Below are 21,571 nucleotides of genomic sequence, written 5' to 3'. Positions count from 1 at the left end.
AACTTTCTCCGTTTCAATAACAATCATATTATCTTCTTTAATCAATACTAGAATGTTATTAACCCTATGAATCCACCCTATTTTTTTAATCATTCCTCAAACATCTCCAAGTTTAATATCCCTTCCAATACTATCACAATATGACCTTCAATAAAACTTCTTCACAGCCTTCACTACTTTCCTCACAACGACCTGTATCCTTTTATACTTAAAAAGCTCACTCGAAGACTTTCCTAAATGCCTTATTTCTCTCCCTAATTGCCTCTGCACCCTCCTCAGTCTGCCATGGTACAGCCTTTCTCCTATTAATGCCCTTTTTAATAGGAATCACTTCCACCGCAGTTTGATGAGTAATGCGACATAACCTTTCATTGCAGAAATCCACATCATCCTCAACATTCAGCCCTGACAGACGTTCATCACACAAAACCTTAAACATCTCCCAATTTGCTTTACCAAAATTCCATCTCCTACGAGTGGCCTTCTGTCCCCTATATAGATCCAAACCCAAGGTTATAAATATAGGAACATGATCACTTACCAATGTTTCATCTCCCATGACATCCCATCAGCCAGAATGTTCAAAACTAAAATCTCTAGCAGCTTCAGAACTGTTATGAACATTAAATCTCATGTCCTTCCCATCATTAAGACACACAAGATGTGAAATATCTAAATCTTCTTCCACAATCAAACCATTACCATCATTCTGTGATAACTCCACAGAGAACTATGTGCATTAAAATCCCCCACCATATGACCTTTAGTGAGCTTTCCAAAAATCTATTGAGAGCTTTCCACAAATGTTGTAAAAATTTACCACCTTAATGCCCCTTCTTGTTGAATCAAATACTTCTGCTACAAGTGCCTCATATTTACATCCACAACTCTATGTCCAATCCCTTACAAAATTTACAACCACCGCCTCTATCAACTAATCTATCACACCTACTTACTATATAATCCTGCAAGGAAAAATTTAAATGTGGTAACAACCAGGTTTCCTGAATACATATAATATCAGGTGGATTTGATACCTCAGAAATAAACTTCTTAAAGTCTTGACCATTAGAAATCAGGCTTCTCACATTCCACTGCAATATTCTTATGCCCATTATGTATCTTCACAAGGAGACTGAAATACAGATACCCCACCCATCAGAGCTTCATTTACAGCTTCCCACATAACACCTGTTATACTCAGATATATGTGGTTAGCAACACTCGGAATGGACCTTCCCAGTGGGGTTCCAAGCAATTCGTTCATTGCTAGGTTCTCACCAGTACCCAATCTCCCAGCTCGTAGGTGTCATACTCTGCAGCCAGCTTAATCTCCTGGGCTTCAAGTATCTATTGATGGAATCCTTTAATAGCTTCTATCAGTGCTATACAATACTGCAACTTGCTTTCACTCATAATATGGATATCCATCTGCTTAATTAAAAAGGGAGGAGAGACTGGCAAAGAGCAGACTAAGGATAACAGTGTTTACCTCAGTACTTGAAAAGAAACAATTAGAACCAGAGTCTGAGGGTGAACTACATGCTGTACCCCTGTATGTACTTGGTGAGGTTGATGGCAGCTGGTTTCCTGCCATAGGCGGCAGTCCCCAATAGCACTACAGAAAATGGTGGAGGGGTGCAGAGGAGATGAGTGTAATGATGATTTGAACATACCTTGAACTGATCTGATAGGAACTCTTCAGAAAATGTTTCCCTCACACCGTAGATTCGTATCTGTATCTGTATCAGATTCGTATATGTAGTGAGATGCTGAAGATGTTCTATAGGTCAGTTGTGGAGAGCGCCCTCTTCTTTGTGGTGGCGTGTTGGGGAGGAAGCATTAAGAAGAGGGACGCCTCATGTCTTAATAAGCTGGTAAGGAAGGCGGGCTCTGTCGTGGGCAAAGTACTGGAGAGTTTAACATCGGTAGCTGAGCGAAGGGCGCTGAGTAGGCTACGGTCAATTATGGATAACTCTGAACATCCTCTACATAGCACCATCCAGAGACAGAGAAGCAGTTTCAGCGACAGGTTACTATCGATGCAATGCTCCTCAGACAGGATGAAGAGGTCAATACTCCCCAATGCCATTAGGCTTTACAATTCAACCGCCAGGACTTAAGAACTTTTTAAAAGCTATTATTAATGCTTTTTGAGATAGTGATTTAGATGCATATCATATTTTTTTACTGAGTTAAGTATTGTATGTAATTAGTTTTGCTACAACAAGTGTATGGGACATTGGAAAAAAAGTTGAATTTCCCCATGGGGATGAATAAAGTATCTATCTATCTATCTATCTATCTATCTAAAAGTGTCAGATTGAAGGCAATGTGATAATGACTATGTAGAACACGTGTGTGAATGTTTTTAGAAATGGGTGTGTTTTACAATATTGCCAAAAGCACTTACAATATCAAACAATTAAAGTTGGCTTCAAAGGTCTCCCTTGTCTGGGTTTAGCTACACACCTAGACATTGTCTTTAACCTTTGCCCTACAGCAACTCCCCCCAAGTGAAGCAGCAGCTCTAACTGCTGCACCAGCATGCTGCCTCAAGAATGTCTCAGCAAAAGTTGGAAAAACTTTTGAAGTGACCAATGAACTGTGGAGTCAAAGTGCCAATCATTTGGGGTGAACTCCTTTAGGTATGAAGTTAACCAAGTGATTTTGTGGGTTCCTTCCATGTGCATCGGTTTCCTCCCACATTCCAAAGACATATGGGTTAGTGTTATTGAGTTGTGAGCATGCTACATTGGTGCCAGAAGCCCAGTGACACTTGCAGGCTGCCCTCAGCACAATCTCATTGCAAAAAAAGTGTTTCACTGTATGTTTTTAGTTTCAACTTACATAGGACAAATATGTGCACATTCAAATCTTTAATCCTTAAAGTACTGTTGGTAGCAGTTTTTTTTTTAAAAACACATGCTGTAGCTGAAAAATAGAAGAGGAAAAGTTCCTTCTGTTGACAAACATGAGTTATCTTATGGAAGACACTCCATATATGCTATGGGGATTAAAAGAAAGGAAAGAGATAGGGGGAGATATATAAAATATTAGAATTACCTATGATGACAGAAGTCATCAGACTGGGCAAATTATAGCTGTGCTAAACCCCTGGATATGATGTGTTAAATGTGCTGGTCACAGACTGATATATCATCATTAGCTGTTCATCATATCTAGCAAAGGGTGAGACAACAGAAGTATCTAAAGTCAACACATGAGGTTCTGTCTGAGTAAGAATAGAAAAAGCATTTTAAAATGACCAAAAGCCTGAAGGGTCAAGACATCAGTCATATGTCGGAGGACTCCTGAAGGCAATCCCTTCAGGAATATGTGAAAATTTTGCCCAATATGCTATGGCTGATCATGTTTGTTGAAATGGAACATTCTGCTAGAAGAAGCTGTAAGGAAGTGCTTGTTCCACTCACAAATGAATATTTGCATGATTTATGTTACATGTTTTTTCAACAGTCTGACCATATGAAGAGCTCCAGTAGAGTAAGAACTTTTCAATGTGTTGATAAGCTGGGAACAGTGCCCCATCAAAACAACCTTTCTAGGAAAATTGATGCAACGGGACTAACTGTGTTATGGTGTATGGCCCTAAAATTTAATAACCATGACAGCGAAGGAACAAACACAAATGGCAATGTTTGCATCAGTCAATTCTGAAGGACATGATTCTTTTGCAATATAAAAAGTATGGCGTGTTTAAAAAGAATGGTATGTTTTGTAACTCTAAAACATAAAACTAATTGAAAGAAAAACAGAGTTGGGAGAAAATGCGTGCCTACTTTGTCTTTTACTTTAAGCAAGGTGCACACATATGATGTGGTGGTGTGATGGCGTAGGCCATTCATGTAGTTTTATATATACCCCGCAGTGCATTATGTAAACAACAAAGTGTGTTTAATCAAACAATATATTTTTATTTTTTTTTAATTTTTTTATTAGTTTTTCAAAACATTTTACAAAATTAAAAACCCCAAATCCCAATGAGGAGCATCAATCAATACAGTGCAACATCAAGCATACAACAACAATATGCTACAAAGGAAGAAAATTTAACAAAAAAGCACCCAAATTAAAGACAAGCGAGCCCAGCGTCCTCCCCAAGCCCCACAACACAAGAAAAAAACAACAACAACTCCAGACCAACCACCACACAGCACAAAGAGCACAAGTCCGGTCAGTCAAACTCCCAGACTGCGAACACGCCCAGCAACAGAGGACAACAATGCCCACCACCAGAAAAAAAAAGGGAGCTGAAAGCAAGGGACCGAAAAGAAGAAGAAAAAAAAAAGAAAAAAAAACCCAGTCAAGAGGAAGGCCACGAAAGTACCCGACAAAAGGTCCCCAGACCCCACGGAACTCCAGATCCAAACCAAGAACCGATTGAATAGCTAAGGCAGATCCAGCAGGTGATCCGGCAACAGAGGACGACCGGCCCAGTCCAGGATCCAACCAACAGCCGAAACCACCACCCAATACAAGAGAGCACGAGTTCAAGTCTGGCAGTGAGGAAAAAAACCGCCCAAAAAAGTCAACATCATCAAAGCTGGGGGCACACAGGTCCGCCAGCGCAACCCCAGTGTTATATAGTCCACCAGAAACAACAACAAAACGGCCATCTGTATCAGACATTCCACCATGGAGCCCAAAAGGAACACCCGAGTCAACAAGAATGGAGACCCCACCCCCCAGCCCTAGCGGCAAAGGATGAACGAAAACGCTAACCCGCCCACCCCGAAAGAAGCCGGGAGCCACCAAAACAATGAATACAAGCCTCCCAAAGGAAAGCAATGCCAGCCCCAAGCCGTTCGACACGTGAACACACCCTCCTCCCTTCAACAGGGCGGCCCAGTCCCTCCACACTCCAGCCCACGAATCCAAGTGCACCAGCCACCACCAACTGCCAATGCATAAAAGGCAGCAGGCACACAAAAAGTCAAGCAGCACAACAGCAGTCTGGGAGCAGAGATGCAAACACAGACTCGCAAGGTCAAAACACAAACATGTCCTAAGCAACAAAAAGCAAACAATATATTTACAATAATATTCAAATATTACCAAAATATTAAATGCACATGCTCCTCCCAGCTTAGCTATAACCTCCAACTTAATATGGAATACAAATCAACTCAATAAGTAACTAATTGCCTTCTAGTCATATATAGATATCAAGGAGCATTTTTCATTCCTCTCATGCATTATCACTTCTCAGTCTAGTAATAATTGGCCTTTGCTCAGGTTAAAATCTTTATCTCAGTGTATGTTTGAAGTTTGCTGTCACATTCCCCACTTAAAGCAGACCATATTCAACCTTTCTTTCACCTTCACTGTAGTATTCAGCATCTCTTGTGTAGAGAGGCTATTGAGGACAGAATAAAATAAACCTTGGGCTGACCTCAGACGGTAATCCCAGAGCTATAGTTATGGAGCAGTTCCCATCAGTACTGCTGGTCCATACACTCATGAGAAAATAATTTTATGGTCTTTATTCTTTAGAGCACAAGAGTGTGAGAGGTGACCTCATAGAAGTTTATAAAATCACAAGAGGTATAGATAAGGGAACAATCACAGTCTCTTCCCCGGAATTAGGGAGTCCAAAACTAGAGGCCACAGATACAAGATAAGAGAGGAGAGATTTTAAAGAGACCTGAGAGGTACTTTCTTTGTACAGAGGGTAATGAGTACCTACAATAAGATGCCAGCAAAAGTGATTGAGATGGGTGCAATTGCAATAAGTAAGAAGCATTTAGATAGACACATAGAGGGGAAGAGGTTGGACGGCTATGAGCCAAACACGGGCAAAAGGGACTAGCAGGGAGGATGTTGTGGTCGCCATGGACCAGTTGGGCTGAATGGCCTGTTTCCATGCTATATTACTGTTTGACTCTACAGACTTCTTCTGCCTAAACAACATATGCTTTCAAACAGCTGCCATTATCTCTAATGTAATGCAGGTTATAGCCAAACTTCATTTGAACTATCAGGAACAGGAGAATCAAATGGTAGGGAGTCTGATAGAATAAATAGGTGTTACTGAACTGAAAGCTGCCATAGGAAAATTCATGAAAAGTTGAGTTGATGCTCATGTTTTCATTTCAGTCTATGGTGAAAACTGCCCCGTGGATTATTGGCACACAATTGTCCACCATTGAGAACATCTACCATAAACGCTGCCTGGGCAGGGCAAAAAGCATTATCAAGGATGCATCTCACCCTAACCATGGACCTTTTACTCTCCTCCCTTCCGGTAGGCACTACAGGAGCCTCCGCTCCTGCACCAGCAGGCTCAGGAAGAGCTTCTTCCCTGAGGCTGTGACCCTGCTGAACCTCACATCACAGCGCTAAACAGTATTGCACCCATATTCTACTGTTTTAGTACTTTTATGTTTGTGTGCTGTAGCACTTACTTTTTACTCTCAGTTATTTTCTGGTTAGATGCTAATTGCATTTCATTGGCTTTGTATCTGTACTCGGTACAATGACAATAAAGTTAAATCTAAATCTAAATAACAATCCATTGGTATAATGAAGTTGTTGTTTGTTTAAAAAAAGTATACGTGTACCTTCTGATGAGGTCATGGAAACCCTGACCATGTGCTTTTAATCACCTGTTCCTGCATCCTTGGCAAATGCTGTACTTGCTTACCAGTGGTTCAAGGTCGCTATCCAAATACAGCCAGGTAAACAAAACTACTTCTGATCCCTTTATTACTGATTATTCCTATTTGTTCAGTATAAAGGTTGGTCCAAATCTTTCCTTTTAAACCATTAGGTATTAACATACTATACACACTCCTGCCCACATGACAGCCCTCTGCACAAAATGTGGAATGGTTTCAGTTCCATTTCTAGTTAAACCTGGCCTCTTTGTCCTTCATCTATTCTGTGCGATAGCACTACACCTATACCATGTCCTAACTGCACCACCCCTATGAGCTTGCCTGCCTTTTCAGGCTTTGGATCATTAATGACTTCTATGTTTTCCTTCACTAATTGTAGGTTGTTGACTTCAACCTTCATATCAAAGTATACTACTACTCACTGCAAAAAGATAATTGTACTTTGTTTTTATTTCACATTATTAGATGTTATTTTGATCAACACAGTAACTTGGCAGGTTAGTTTTGTTACACAAAAGATGATCCACTCCTTGCTAGATGTTATCAGCATGATTATACAAGCGATTATGCTTGTTGGATTTTAAACTGGTAAATTTATTAATGAAGTGGTTTATTATTGCTGCATGCAGTGAAGTACAGTGAAAATCTTGTATTGGATAGCATTCATGCAGATCAATCCATGACAGCAGTGCATTGATATAGTACAAGATAAAACGATAACAGAATTAGAATTAAGTGTTACAGTTACAGAGAAAGTGCAGTGCAGGTACACAATAAAACACAGTCATAATGAGGTAGACTGTGAGTTCAAGAGTCAACCTTATCATATTAAGGACTGCCAATAGCCTCACAATAGCATAATAGATGCTGTCCCAGAGCCTGGCGGTAGTGCTTTAAAGGCTTTTGTGTCTTCTGCCCGATGGAGAGGGGGGAGGGAGAAGAGAGAATGTTTGATGTGGGTGGGATCTTTGATTATGCTACCTGCTTCACCAAGGCAGCAAGAAGTGTAGACAGAGTCCATGCTGGGGAGGCTGGTTTCCATGACATGCTAAGCTTTGTCCAGAACTCTCTGCAGTCTCTTGTGATCACAGGCAGAGCAGCTACTATATCAAACCATGCTGCAACTATATCAGATGCTTTCTATGATGCATCAAAGAAAATAGGAGAGGGTCAAAGAGAACGTACAAAACTTCTTTAGCCTCCTGAAGAAGTAGAGGTGTTGGTGAGCTTTCTTGACTGTGGCGCCAACTTGGTTGGACCAGGGCAGATTAGTAGTGATGTTCAGTCGTAATATCTTGAAGCTTTCAACCGTCTTGACCTAGGCACCGATAGTATAAACGGGAATAGGTGCGCTGCCCCACTGTCCTGCAGACAAGTCTGTTGTTATGGACAAAATACCAAGCTCTTTTATTTTGCTGATGCTGAGGGAAATGTCATGGAACTATGCCACCAGGCTGTCAATCTCATTGTTACTTGAGGTATGGTCCGCTAATGTAGTATCAACTGTAAACATAGATGGAGATAGAGCAGAATCTGGCCACACAGCCGTGAACATATAGGGGGTAGAGTAAGGAGGCTGAGGACACAACCCTGCGGAGCAAAAATATGGAGGATAATTGGAGTGGAGGTATTGCTGTCTTTTGATTGTGGTTTGTGGTCATGAAGTTAAAGATCCAGCTGCAAAGGGAGGTGTGGAGTCCCAGGTCTAGGAGTTTGGAGATGTGTTTGTTTGGAATTACAGCATTATAGTATTAGTGTAGTATTATGGCTTAGAACGTCTTAGTTAAGATTCAGCTTTCTAGGGTGATTTGTGAACTGGGTAATGAATATCATTCCTTATTTGGAGTATGGATTTTGTGTACTTTGTTGTCTCCATACAATTGTGTGGAGCAGGTTAAGACCTACAAGTATCTGGGAGTACAGTTAGACGAGAAGCTAGACTGGACTGCCAACACAGATGCCTTGTGCAGGAAGGCACAGAGTCGACTGTACTTCCTAAGAAGGTTGGCGTCATTCAATGTCTGTAGTGAGATGCTGAAGATGTTCTATAGGTCAGTTGTGGAGAGCGCCCTCTTCTTTGTGGTGGCGTGTTGGGGAGGAAGCATTAAGAAGAGGGACGCCTCACGTCTTAATAAGCTGGTAAGGAAGGCGGGCTCTGTCGTGGGCAAAGTACTGGAGAGTTTAACATCGGTAGCTGAGCGAAGGGCGCTGAGTAGGCTACGGTCAATTATGGATAACTCTGAACATCCTCTACATAGCACCATCCAGAGACAGAGAAGCAGTTTCAGCGACAGGTTACTATCGATGCAATGCTCCTCAGACAGGATGAAGAGGTCAATACTCCCCAATGCCATTAGGCTTTACAATTCTACCGCCAGGACTTAAGAACTTTTTAAAAGCTATTATTAATGCTTTTTGAGATAGTGATTTAGATGCATATCATATTTTTTACTGAGTTAAGTATTGTATGTAATTAGTTTTGCTACAACAAGTGTATGGGACATTGGAAAAAAAGTTGAATTTCCCCATGGGGATGAATAAAGTATCTATCTATCTATCTATCTAATTGCACCAGTTTGTCTGCCTAAAGCACAGTCTCAGTTGTTGCTGAAAAAGTAGACCGTTTTTAAACTGTTAAGGCTGCTGTAAGTTATGGGTGTAATTGAACTGGTCTTATATGGATGCTTTACATTCAGTTTTGTAAAGATGGATGCTGCTTTGGCTGTGGATTATAGACTGCACTTATACCAGTCATTTGTAGTGGACAATGTTATTTAGCATTGTTAGATGCTACTTCTTTAAGCATTATAACTATAGTCAAGTTTGAATATCAGGTTTTGCAAGCTCAACATTGACTAAATTTGTTTATCTTAATGAATACACCCAAAACTACTGTGTAAAGCATGACCTTAAAGACCCATAAGCTAAAATTAAATTGCAAAGCATGGATATTTTTAATGAAATAATGTACCCATTACATTTCTTTCCTTGTTCAAAACTTGTAGGTACTTCCAACAACTTCAGTGAATTCATTAAGTTATTGAATGATTGTTTTTTGACCCAGTATATAAATGTACAACGAGAGGCCTGTTGAGATTTGATATTGTGTAACAATCAGGATAGAGTTTTGAGTTTGGAAGTTGTTGAGCATTTAGGAACAAGTGATCATTGTTAGACACAAACTTTTCCCAAAGTACTTTTGGGAACGTATATCAGTAAAACCCAAAGCCATTAAATTGAATTTCAGAAAGGCAAAGTTTGTGCAGATGCAGCAGAGACTTCAGAAGGTAAACTGGAATGATCTGCTTGATGTTGAGTCAGTTGAGGAACAATGGAGCCATTTTAAAGCGATAATACAGGTAGTGCAGGAAATGTTCATACACAAGGTTCAGGACAAGCAATAAAACAATAGGTCAGCAACATGGATGAATAAAAATATACATAAAATTATTGAATAAAGACAGCTATATAAGGAATACAGAAAAAAATAGTAATTACGTCAACCGTAGAGCATGTGAATATGAGAGCTATAGTCAAGAGGGAAATTCAGATTGACAAAAGGCAAGTTCAGAAGGATATTGCTGATAATGCTAAGATTGACTCCAAGAGATTGTTTCAATACTTTAGTAGTAAAAGAAAAGTCAAGGAAGAAGTTAAATGTATAAGAATAATAGTGGAATGATAAATTGTGCACAGAAGGAAATAGCAGACACCCTTAACGCATATATTGCTAAAGTATTCACCTGTGAAGATGTTAGCAATATACCACTAAGTGTAGAGAAAAATGAGGTTGTTTTAAAGTGACTTAGAGATCTTAGAAAGTGAAGTCCTGTTTCAATTGAAAAGGCTGAAAGTTAATAAATCTTCAGGGCCAGACAACATATATCCAAAGGTACCTAAAGAGGTCTGTGATTGTATATACAAACCCTAATATGTATTTTTCAAAAGTCAATGAAAACTGGAGAAATCCCCAAGGACTGGAAAAGGGCTAACATTGTCCCAGTATGTAAGAAGGGTGACCACACTGACCCTGATAACTATGGATCAGTAAGCTTAACGCATATTGTAGGGAAAATAATGGAAGTATTAATACAGAACGAGATGGAAAAGCAGCTGATAAGAACAGGCATGTTAGCAGAAAGCCAGCATGTGTTCAGAAAGGGGAAATCATGTTTTTAGGCAATAACTTTTTAGGCAACTACAATTTATGATGACATCATTGATATCATTTACTTAGATTTTCAGAAGGTTTTTGACAAGGTACCTCACAAGAGGTTAATAATCAAATTCCAGGAGGTATGGATTCAGGGTAAGGTGTGCAAATGGGTGCAAAATTGGCTCAAAAACAGAAAATGACAAGTTATGGTGAGAGGATTATTTTCACACTTAGAAGATGTTGACAGTGGGGTTCTGCAAGGATCAGTTTTGGGGCAGCTGCTGTTTTTAATTTACATTAATGATTTCGATAAGCACATAACAAGTAAACTAGTAAGGTTTGCCTATGACACAAAATTCGTGCGACTTGCTGATAACATTCAGGTAGCAGAATCAATACAGTTAGAACTGAACAGACAGACAGACATACTTTATTGATCCCGAGGGAAATTGGATTTCATTACAGCCACACCAACCAAGAATAGTGAAGAAATATAGCAATATAAAATCATAAATAATTAAATAATAATAAGTTAATCATGCCAAGTGGAAATAAGTCCAGGACCAGCCTATTGGCTCAGGGTGTCTGACAGTCCAAGGGAGGAGTTGTAAAGTTTGATGGCCACAGGTAGGAATGACTTCCTATGATGCTCCGTGTTACATCTCAGTGGAATGAGTCTCTGGCTGAATGTACTCCTGTGCCTAACCAGTACATTATGGAGTGGATGGGAGTCATTGTCCAAGATGGCATGCAACTAGGACAGCATCCTCTTTTCAGACACCACCGTCAGAGAGTCCAATTCCACCCCCACAACATCACTGGCCTTACGAATGAGTTTGTTGATTCTGTTGGTGTCTGCTACCCTCAGCCTACTGCCCCAGCACACAACAGCAAACATGATAGCTCTGGCCACCACAGCCTCGTAGAACATCCTCAGCATTGTCTGGCAGATGTTAAAGGACCTCAGTCTCCTCAGGAAATAGAGACGGCTCTGACCCTCCTTGTAGACAGCCTCAGTGTTCTTTGACCAGTCCAGTTTATTGTCCATTCGTATCCCCAGGTATTTGTAATCCTTCACTATGTCCACACAGACCGCTTGGATGGAAACAGGGGTCACCGGTGCCTTAGCCCTCCTCAGGTCCACCACCAGCTCCTTAGTCTTTTTCACATTAAGCTGCAGATGATTCTGCTTGCACCATGTGTCAAAGTTTGCCACCGTAGCCCTGTACTCAGCCTCATCTCCCTTGCTAATGCATCCAACTATGGCAGAGTCATCAGAAAACTTCTGAAGATGGCAAGACTCTGTGTTGTAGTTGAAGTCCGAGGTGTAGATGGTGAAGAGAAAGGGAGACAGGACAGTCCCCTGTGGAGCCCCAGTGCTGCTGACCACTCTGTCTGACATAGTGTTAAACAAAATCCAGATGTGGGCAGATAAATGGCAGATGAAATTTAATGTAAGTAATAGTAAAATATTGCATATATGAAGTAGAAATACTAAATATAAATATACAATGGGGGGGTCTTGATTTAAAAAGTGCACTGTACGAGAAGAATTTAGGCATCCTGGAAGTCTCATCACTATCAACATCTAGACAATGCAAAGAAGTGATTAGGAAGGCTAATAGAATGTTGGGCTATATAATGCACACAGTGGAGTTCAAGTCTAGAGACATTCTCCTTAAGCTGTATAATACACTTGTGAGGCCACACCTCGAATACTGTGTACCATTTTGGTCTCCATATTGTGTGAGGGCACTGGAGAGAGTCCAGAGAAGGGTGACTAGACTCATTCCAGGTCTGCAGGGTATAAACTTTGAAGAAAGACTGTAAAAATTAAATGTACTGTAAAAAGTCAAAGTAGATGTAGAATGAGAAGAGACATGATAGAAGTGTTCAAAATCATTAAGGACATAAGTAAGGTGGTTGCCAGCTGCTGCTTCAAAATTAATCCATCAATGAGGACATAGGGCACAGGGTGGAGGCTGGTTAGAGGGAGATTTTAGACTAACATCAGGAAGCAATTCTTTACATGGTGAGTTGTGGACACATGGAACAAACGACCTAGCTGTGTAGCTGAGACTAGGACCTTAGAGACTTTCAAATCTAAACTCGATAGTTATTTCAAAATACTATGTGGATAGGAATTTTGCAAGCTTTATTGGGTCCAAAATTCTTGTCAAGAACTTTCTAATGTTTAGATTGAAGGCAGTGGTTGAAATTAATTGTATAGATTGATTTAAAGGGAGGCTAGATATTTATCAAAGAGGGAGAGAAGAGATGATTAAATTGTTGCTTTAGGTGAGGGAGGAAAGGGAGGGGTGAAAGTGACAACGCAGTGGAGACAGCAGAGATTTCCATTGCAGGGATCCGGTGCAAAGGACTCAGCATGTCAGGCAGCAACGACAGGGGAAATATTATTGGTTCAAACTCTTGGATCAAATGTTTATTTCCCATGTCTTAGGTCCTATATGAATATCCTGCGTTATAAACCAGGTCCATCACAAAGTTTCCTTGTTCGTCGGGAACCAGAGAAAATCTGCAGTTGCTAGAAACCCAAGCAACACTGCTTGCCCACACAAATAAATTGCACACAGGATACTCATTCACAGGAGTGCTCTGCAAGACAATGCAACGATAACTTTTTTTTAAAAAAAGTTCAGTGCTGATGAAGGGTCTCGGCCCGAAGCGTCCATTGTTTATTTCCCTCCATGGATGCTTCCTGACCGCTGAGTTCCTCCAGCATTTTCCTTGTTGCTTACACTAGGTTATCGTATGCAATCACTAACGTTCATACTTCTAAGTACAAGAATAACTTGCAGCCTGATAGACTGACAACGGAGACTGTTGTCAATGACAACGTGACCTCGCCCCTTCGGCACGGTCTCTGAATTATGAAGACAGCTCCGACGTTTCACTTCCGGGCGTTTCCAACACATCCGTCGCCTGATCCTCCGGCTGATGGCGACGTCGCTGAATCACCGCCGCGGCTAGAAACCGGGAGCGGAAGAGACAGTGGGACAGTACGCCATCGTAACGGCGGCGTGGACTGTTCTCCGTTGCCGGACACCAGTTTCGGCCCGAACATGCCGTTGCTTTTCCTCGAGCGCTTCCCTTGGCCCAGTCTGAGGACGTACACTGCTCTTAGCGCCGTGCTGCTGTCCGCTAGCCTGTTCAGCGCCTACTCCCACCTCAGTCTGCCGCCGGTGCCCGTCCCGATCTCTGTCCCCCGTCACCAGCCCCCCAACCTCGGCCCTGCCGCCCCTACTGATGCCATGAGTGTCGACCAGCCTGTGGCGGAAGAGGGTGATACCGGAGGGCAAGCTGCGCAGCACGGCACCCCCGCCGATCTAGGTGAAGCCGATCTGGGATCATTGGGCAGACCGGAGTGGGCTGAAGGCCACGGTTTTGTCCTGGAGATGGCCTGGTACCTGGTGTCAGACGGCTGGTGCATTTGGGTGAGTGTTTGTGTTTCCTCCCATCAGCCCGCCTCCACCCCGACTCCGGAAACCTGAACACTGAGGGGTTTCTGTCCAACCTTCACGATTTCACGGAGCAAAACATTGCAAGGAGTTGCTTTTTTCTCCGAATCTTCCAGATTTGTGAAATTTGAAACAAATAAATGATTTTATGTTTACTATCGGAGTTAATAGTGAACTTTCCAGTGGTAGTACGATGTTGAATTAGAAGTAAAATTGGCAATAATCATATAATACTCGCCTAACGAGCTACCTTTCTGTCGCGAGGAATCTAATATTCTGAAAATAAAACTTTTACTTTGCATGCCATTTAAACACCGCGTTGTTTCCTTTTTAAGAATTCGTATGTGAATCCTCAAACCATTTGCTGAAATGGATCATGCACTTTGGATTACAACATTCTAAATGTTATGTGTTTCAAACTTCAGTTCTGGAAACTGATCACTTTTTCACTGCCTTTGGATTCTATAGTGTACGGGTTTAGGAAGTTCCGTTGTGTTAAGTTGAAACGTGTCCAAAGTTTTTAAAAAATTCTTTGAAGAATTTTGTCAATGAGTGGATATATAGTCAGCTCAGAAAAACAATGTAAAAGATCGGATTTTTATAAATAGACAATAGATGTACCCTGTATTGCAGTGAGTTACCAACTAGAAATGCCCTTCAGGTTACTTCAGTATGGATGGAATCTGTCAAATATAGCTTGCAAACTCTTGACCTGTTAAAGATACTTTCAGCAAACATTTGAAGAGTTATTTTCTCTTGAAACTTTTTAAGCCTGACTGCATTATGTTTTATAGGCAGTAAGTGCCAAAGACGCGTGTCCATTGTATCAGATGATGGAATTTGAAGTTGGCACAGACTTACAAAGTAACCATACTATGCCACCGTTGTTGCTTTTCCCCTTCCTACTTAAAGGCTGTTATGAGAATATTTTGATATCTGTTGTTGGATATCTTAACCTAGATGTTGAAAGCAGTTCATATAACTTGGAGTATCACAATTGAGTTTAACTGTTACCTTTGCTCACACAGTTCAGTAGAGAATCAGAAGACAGCAATTGCAAGTCATCCTTGCATTTAATCCATCCATCCTTTTGTATGCAAATTCTAATTCTTCCTTTGCTAAGGTCAGCAAATGTGTAAATCAGTAATTGACCAGAAGTAGTTCTAAAAAGCATTCAGTTGTTCCAATGAAATGTTAATTACGTTTATACAATTGTTGGTTTGGGTAAATTTGGAAATTGGTTCATAATTAGGAAAGATGTGCAAAGACAGTCGTATCTTTAGTATAAAGTATACTTACAGGTGATTATATTTCCTTTAGAAAAATAATTTATCCTGGAGATTAAGCATAGATTTGGATTTAAGAGGCTTGTAGCATTGCCAGATGCCTGGGACTTGTAGGAGTTTTAGTATACATCAAAGGGTTATCAAAAATTAGGTAGAATAACAGGATGAATGTAAGTAGCAAGAAAAGAAAGTATCATTTGTTATAGTAGGAATTGTAAACTTGCGTCCTTTTCTATTTAGAAGGAATGAGAATGCAGAACAGAGGAATACCCTAAATATCAAGTATTTTCATTTTTACTCTCCATATCGTGACAGAAAACAATGAGGATTAAAGTTTGCAGTAGGAGCAAAAACTGGATAAATTAACAACATTGTAAATGATTGGTCCCTGCAATCTGATTGTGATTAGAGTTTAAAGATAAGGATCATGACCTCAGATGTATTGTTCATGATTTTCCAACACTTCCTGCATCCAGTGGATTGAAAGGTAGTAACTGTAATGGCTTTCAGGAAAATTGTGGGAGAAATGGAGACCTGCACAAAATTAATAATAGATAACTGAGTGATGGAGAAAATCAACCTGTGGATGTCTCAGGAATTTTGAAGGCCCAGATAAGTGCACTTAGCACACAGGGATTTGAGGAATAGATGAGAGGAAGTGAAGAAGTAGTTTGGTTTTTGGGATCAGCTGGAATAATGGAGTGGCTTGAGGGCATTTTTGTTTCTCTTGTTCCTATTTTGTTCTCCTAGTTTTGTGTTTTGCATGTGGAGGAAGGTGCTTAAAAGGAAACATCATGGCTAATGGTTTTGGATGGGTAGTCTACTACCCTTGCAGTGCGTATATACAAAACTATGCAGTGAGTTAAACATTTTCTCAAAAATCACCCGGGACAGAAGCTTCTTCAGGGTTTTTTTATGAAATCTTACTTGTGAAAAGATATTGCTGTTTCAAGGGCAAATAAAGAGGGGATGGAGATAGATGTCTTTCCACTGTGTGCTTGAAAACAAAATCCAAATTAACCCAGGAAATGATATAAATACAACTTGTATGCAGGAAGTGATAACCAAACAAAAAAACTGTGCTAGAGGCTAGAACATGAAGGCCTAAATATATATATTATGATAAGATCTTTTATTTCCATGGATGAGGGTTGGATGAAGAATACCTTTTTTTCTGAAATAGTGTGAAAAGAAGGCTAAGCAGCTTTGGGACAAATTGCTAAATTGTCCAGGTAAAACTTCAAGGCAGAGAAATAGCTGTTACATTTTGGAAGAGAATACACTGAGAGATGCAAAATGACAAGTGGTGGGGGGGGGGGGGGGGCGGATTCTGAGCAGAAGCATATAGATACCTAAATCTCAGTGGTGCCATAGGTTAACAAAGTGTATCTATAAATAAAAAAAGAGGTTCAAGGTACAACCTAGATGAGTCTATTTGGTCCAATGGCCACATTCTGCATGTACGGACTTCAATTTTTTTTTGAGTAGCCAGTAGAAGAAATTTGACTGTGAGGGATAGTATTTGCCCAAAGTTGAATATTTGTGCTGGATAACATATTTCCTCATAATGATTTTAAGTAGGATAGAACTAATTGTGTGTGTGTGTGTGTGTGTGCGCGCGCACGTGCGCACCCCCCCCCCCCCACCCTGACTCCTTACTTATTGCTATCTTAAGTTAGTAAATTACTCTAGGAAAGTACATTGCAGTTCAGTTGCAAGGTTTTATATGGCCTGGGTGTAGCTGTTCTAAATTGAGTACTGTAATGCCAGTAGCACAGTGAGGAAGTTGAAGGGTAAAAATTAAACTTTGAACTGTTGACCATTTTAAACTGAAGCTGCTTTCTGCTTCGTGAATTGATAAAGTTTGGCATCAAATTTATGACTTGCACCCAAAATCTTTTGTCTTGTGCTTTGGTAAAGAACTTTGTATGTGTGCTGTTATGTTTTTGTCCTTGTAAGTAGTCTGGATTCCAGAAATAGTTTGGAGCTGTTCTTTAGTTGTGATAGTTTATTCAGTTTGGAATAAGAAAAAAATGCTGGGTGGGTGTTCAAAAGCATAGCATTTCAAGCTTGCTGACTTTATTAATTTATATGAACAATGAGGATTTTTTCTGATGTTTATGAAGGTTATGTAAAGCAACATGTATTTATAATTCATATGTTTTGCTGGATACTGTCGGCTCAGTATATTTTGGGAAAGGTGGATATAAGCAGAATGTTCCAACTTTAACAAGATACTGGAGAAACTTTTCAGGTCAGAAAGCATTTCTGGAAAGCAAAATGGCTAACAATTTCAGGTCAAAGATACTTTGTCCAACAGACAAAATAAGTTCATGTTAAGTTTAAAAGAAACTTGGAGACAGGACACATGAAATATCTGTAGCAACATGGTTGCCATGCAGGTATATTATGGTCGATGACCTTAGTTGGAGAGTGATAATGTAGACATAGAGTAAAGTCTTGAAAATGTAGGATGAGTACAGACTGTGATAAAAGAGAGAAAAATCTTAAGCCAAATTGTAGATGGACAACCTGCGGCAGAAATGGCCATAAAGCAACTGACTTGAAGTTAGAGCTCAATATTAATTTTGGAAGGCTGCAACCTACCCTGATCTGTTTTACCATCTCTATTAATCAGCTATATATAAGTTTGGAAGAAGTGTAAGTGTGCTACATTCAGTCATAATAAAATTGCTCATCTACATTGGAGAGAGTTAAATATAAACTGGATTACTGCTATCTTGGAGTATATGTGTACAGGCCATAGGGGCCAAACAAAGCCTTTTTTTTTACTGGTCATTTTAATTTGCTAACCGACTAGTTTTGGCTCTGCAAATAGATTACCATTCTGATCTTCCAGAGGACCAATCTTATCCCTTCCAATCTTTTTGCTCTTAACATATCTGTAGAATCCCTTAGGATTCTCCTTCACTTCATCTACTAGAGCAACTTCATGCCTTCTTCTAGCCCTCTTGATTTCTTTCTCCATAAGCACCTCATTAGTTCCCATCTGCCTATACCTGCTATGCAACTCCCTTTTTCGCTTAACCAATATCTCTTGAAGGTCAAGGTTCACTACACTTGTTATCTTTGCCTTTTACAGTATCCTAACAGCACGTACAAGCTTTGTACTCTCAAAGTTTCCTGCTTTTGGTGGCCTCCCACTTACCATGTATACTTTTGCCAGAAACCAGCCTGTCCCAATCCATACTTGCCAGATCGTTTCTGATACCATCAAAATTGGCCTTTCTCCAATTTAGCATCCCGACCTTCGAACCTAATGAGTCTTTTTGCATACTTACTTTGAAACTAATGGTATTGTGGTCACTAGATGAAGTATTCCTGTACACAAACTTCTGTAACCTGCCTTGTCTCATTCCAGAATAGCACATCAAGTATTGCATGCTCTCTCATTAGGGCTTGTAGGTAGTAATGAAGGAAACTTTCCAGAACAGGTTTGACATGCTCTATCCCAACCAGTCCATTTGCAGTATGGGATTCCCAATCAAAATGTTCAGTGTTGGAATCACCTACTATAACAACCTTATGTTTTTTGCAATAGTCTGCAATCTCTTTACCAATTTGTTCCTCAAAATCTCTCGGACTGTTTGGTGTTCTGTAATCTAGCCCTTTTAATGTGGTCATAGCTTTCTTATTTCACAGTTCCACCTATAACACCTTGCTGGATGAGTTCTCCAGTCTGTCGTGACAGAGCATTGCCATGACATTTTCCCCGACTAGTAACGCCACCCCTGCTCCTTTAATCCTTACTTAACGATGCTCAAAACAGACTTGAGAAGCAGTACTTTATATTCTGTCCCAAGCTGAGGCTTTCTGAACTCTTATTAAATTAGAGAATTCTAGATGATTTATTTTCTTGGGTATTAGCCATTTCAGGTGTAGGTTATCCATCTTTCATTTAAAACTTAGTTTTTTTTTCTCTTTCCTCAGATACTGCCTAATCTGGTCATTTCCTACTGCATTGAATTGTGAGTCCCAATTTTAGCTTGTTTATTTTTTTCTCCTGCTTGGTGTACTGTAAAGCTCTTTTTACCTGTTTTATTGAAGGGTCCTTAGTTGTATTTAGATTTTTATTTATCTCAGTATTCATCAGTGCTGCTACGAGTTGTTGGATATTGATTCTTCACTTTCAAAAATTCTCCCTTCTGATATAATGTTTTAAAATTCATTGCTTTTATTTATTTTAACCACTGAAAGATGTGTTTTGAATCATCACTTGTGATACTATTGATTTTGTAAATTTGTGTTGGGTGCTTCCATGAATTTTGGAAAAAGAGCAGAAAAAGAATTCTGTAAGTGTTCAGGTAATGAATTACCTGATCTTAATCATTTTTGTAGAGAAGCCACAATAATGTCTATAAAAATAGGAAGAAAATTAGATACACTTCGGTTGTTTCTTTCTCATTCCCCTTGTGCATAATTGTTGATTCTACATGAACTCCTGCAAGGGAGCATTGATAACTGGATACAAGATGGAGAAGTAATGTAATAATATTTAGTAGCATTGAGAGGTGTCAACAAAAACACAAAAATCTTTTGAATTGCATGTTTTGATTATATGTACTCTAGGGAGTTTTTGCAAACAATAAACTGCAGTGTCACTTACTGCAAGGTTCAGGTGCTACATAATTGAGTACTTTTAATACTGTCACATGAATGTTCTATTTTACATAACACAAGAGTCCCTGATGTGTGTCCTACGTATTCGGAGGCCATCTGAAAAGAATTGAGGAATTTTACATGATTGCCAGTTGAACAAATATGAACTTCAAGTCCGGTGGCTCAGGTCTATATCAGAAAATCAGGTATTGTTTGTGGAGGGCTATTTCAACAGTGAAGGGACAATTTTGAGCGAGGTTGGAGGTGATATCGGATGCATGGCAACTCTGGTAGGGTTTGCAGGACCTTACTTCCTACAAAGCGAAACTCACTAGCATGAATGGCAGCGATGCTTCACTACCAGATGAACTCAATGCCTTCTATGCCCGCTTTGAAAGGGAGAATATAACTACAGTTGTGAAGATCCCTGCTGCACCTGATGACCTTCTGATCTCTGTCTCAGAGGCCAAAGTTAGGTTGTCTTTAAAGAGGGTGAACCCTTGCAAGGCAGAAGGTCTCAATGGAGTACCTGGTAAGGCTCTGAAAACCTGTGCCAGCCAACTGATTGGAGTATTCAAAGACATTTTCAAGCTTTCACTGCTACAGGTGGAAGTACCCACTTGCTTCAAAAAGGCAACAATTATACCAGTGCCTAAGAAGAATATTGTGAGCTACCTTAATGACTATCACCCGGTAACACTCCCATTGACAGTGATGAAATGCTTTGAGAGGTTGGTTATGACTGGACTGACCCATTGCAATTTGCCTATTGCCACAATAGGTCAACGGTAAATGCAATCTCACTGGCTCTCCACACGGCTTTAGACTACCTGGACAACACAAGCACCTATGTCAGGATGCTGTTCATAGATTATAGCTCAGCATTTAATACTATCATTCCCACAATCCTGATTGAGAAGGTACAGAACCTGGGCCTCTGTACCTCCCTCTACAATTGGATTTTCCACTTCCTAACCAGAAGTCTACAATCTGTGCGGATTGGTGATAATATCTCCTCCTTGCTAACGATCAGCACTGGTGCACCTCAGGGGTATGTGCTTAGCCCACTGCTCTACTCTGTATATACCCATGACTGTGTGGCTAGGCATAGCTCAAATACCATCTATAAATTTGCTGATGATACAACCATTGTTGGTAGAATCTCAGATGGTGACAAGAGGGTGTACAGGAGTGAGATATGCCAATTAGTGGAGTGGTGTCACAGCAACAACCTGGCACTCAACGTCAGAAAGACAAAAAAACTCATTGAGAAATTCAGGAAGGGTAAGATGAAGGAACACATACCAATCTGCATAGAGGGATCAGAAGTGGAGAAAGTGAGCAGTTTCAAGTTCCTGAGTGTCAAGATGTCTGAGGATCTAACCTGGTCCC

General features: G+C 40.2%; 1 protein-coding gene across 3 annotated transcripts in view; it reads left to right on the top strand.

Annotated features, from left to right (window-relative positions):
- Positions 1-21,571, top strand: part of amfra (autocrine motility factor receptor a) — an 87,282-nt gene that overhangs the window by 7,525 nt on the left and 58,186 nt on the right. Inside the window, exon 1 of one of the 3 annotated variants that reach the window (XM_073069638.1) lies at positions 13,677-14,249. The exons of 1 other annotated variant lie outside the window; for it this stretch is intronic. In XM_073069638.1, coding sequence (XP_072925739.1) covers positions 13,686-14,249 — 564 coding nt within the window. In that variant the 5' untranslated portion in view covers positions 13,677-13,685. Of the gene's footprint in view, positions 1-13,676; positions 14,250-21,571 lie in introns of those variants that run through there. One more of the 3 variants, XM_073069637.1, reaches the window with a different exon arrangement.

The sequence above is a fragment of the Hemitrygon akajei genome, chromosome 17 (assembly GCF_048418815.1).
Source record: "Hemitrygon akajei chromosome 17, sHemAka1.3, whole genome shotgun sequence".
Taxonomy (NCBI): Eukaryota; Metazoa; Chordata; class Chondrichthyes; order Myliobatiformes; family Dasyatidae; genus Hemitrygon; species Hemitrygon akajei.
This window is presented reverse-complemented; position numbering and strand designations above follow the sequence as displayed.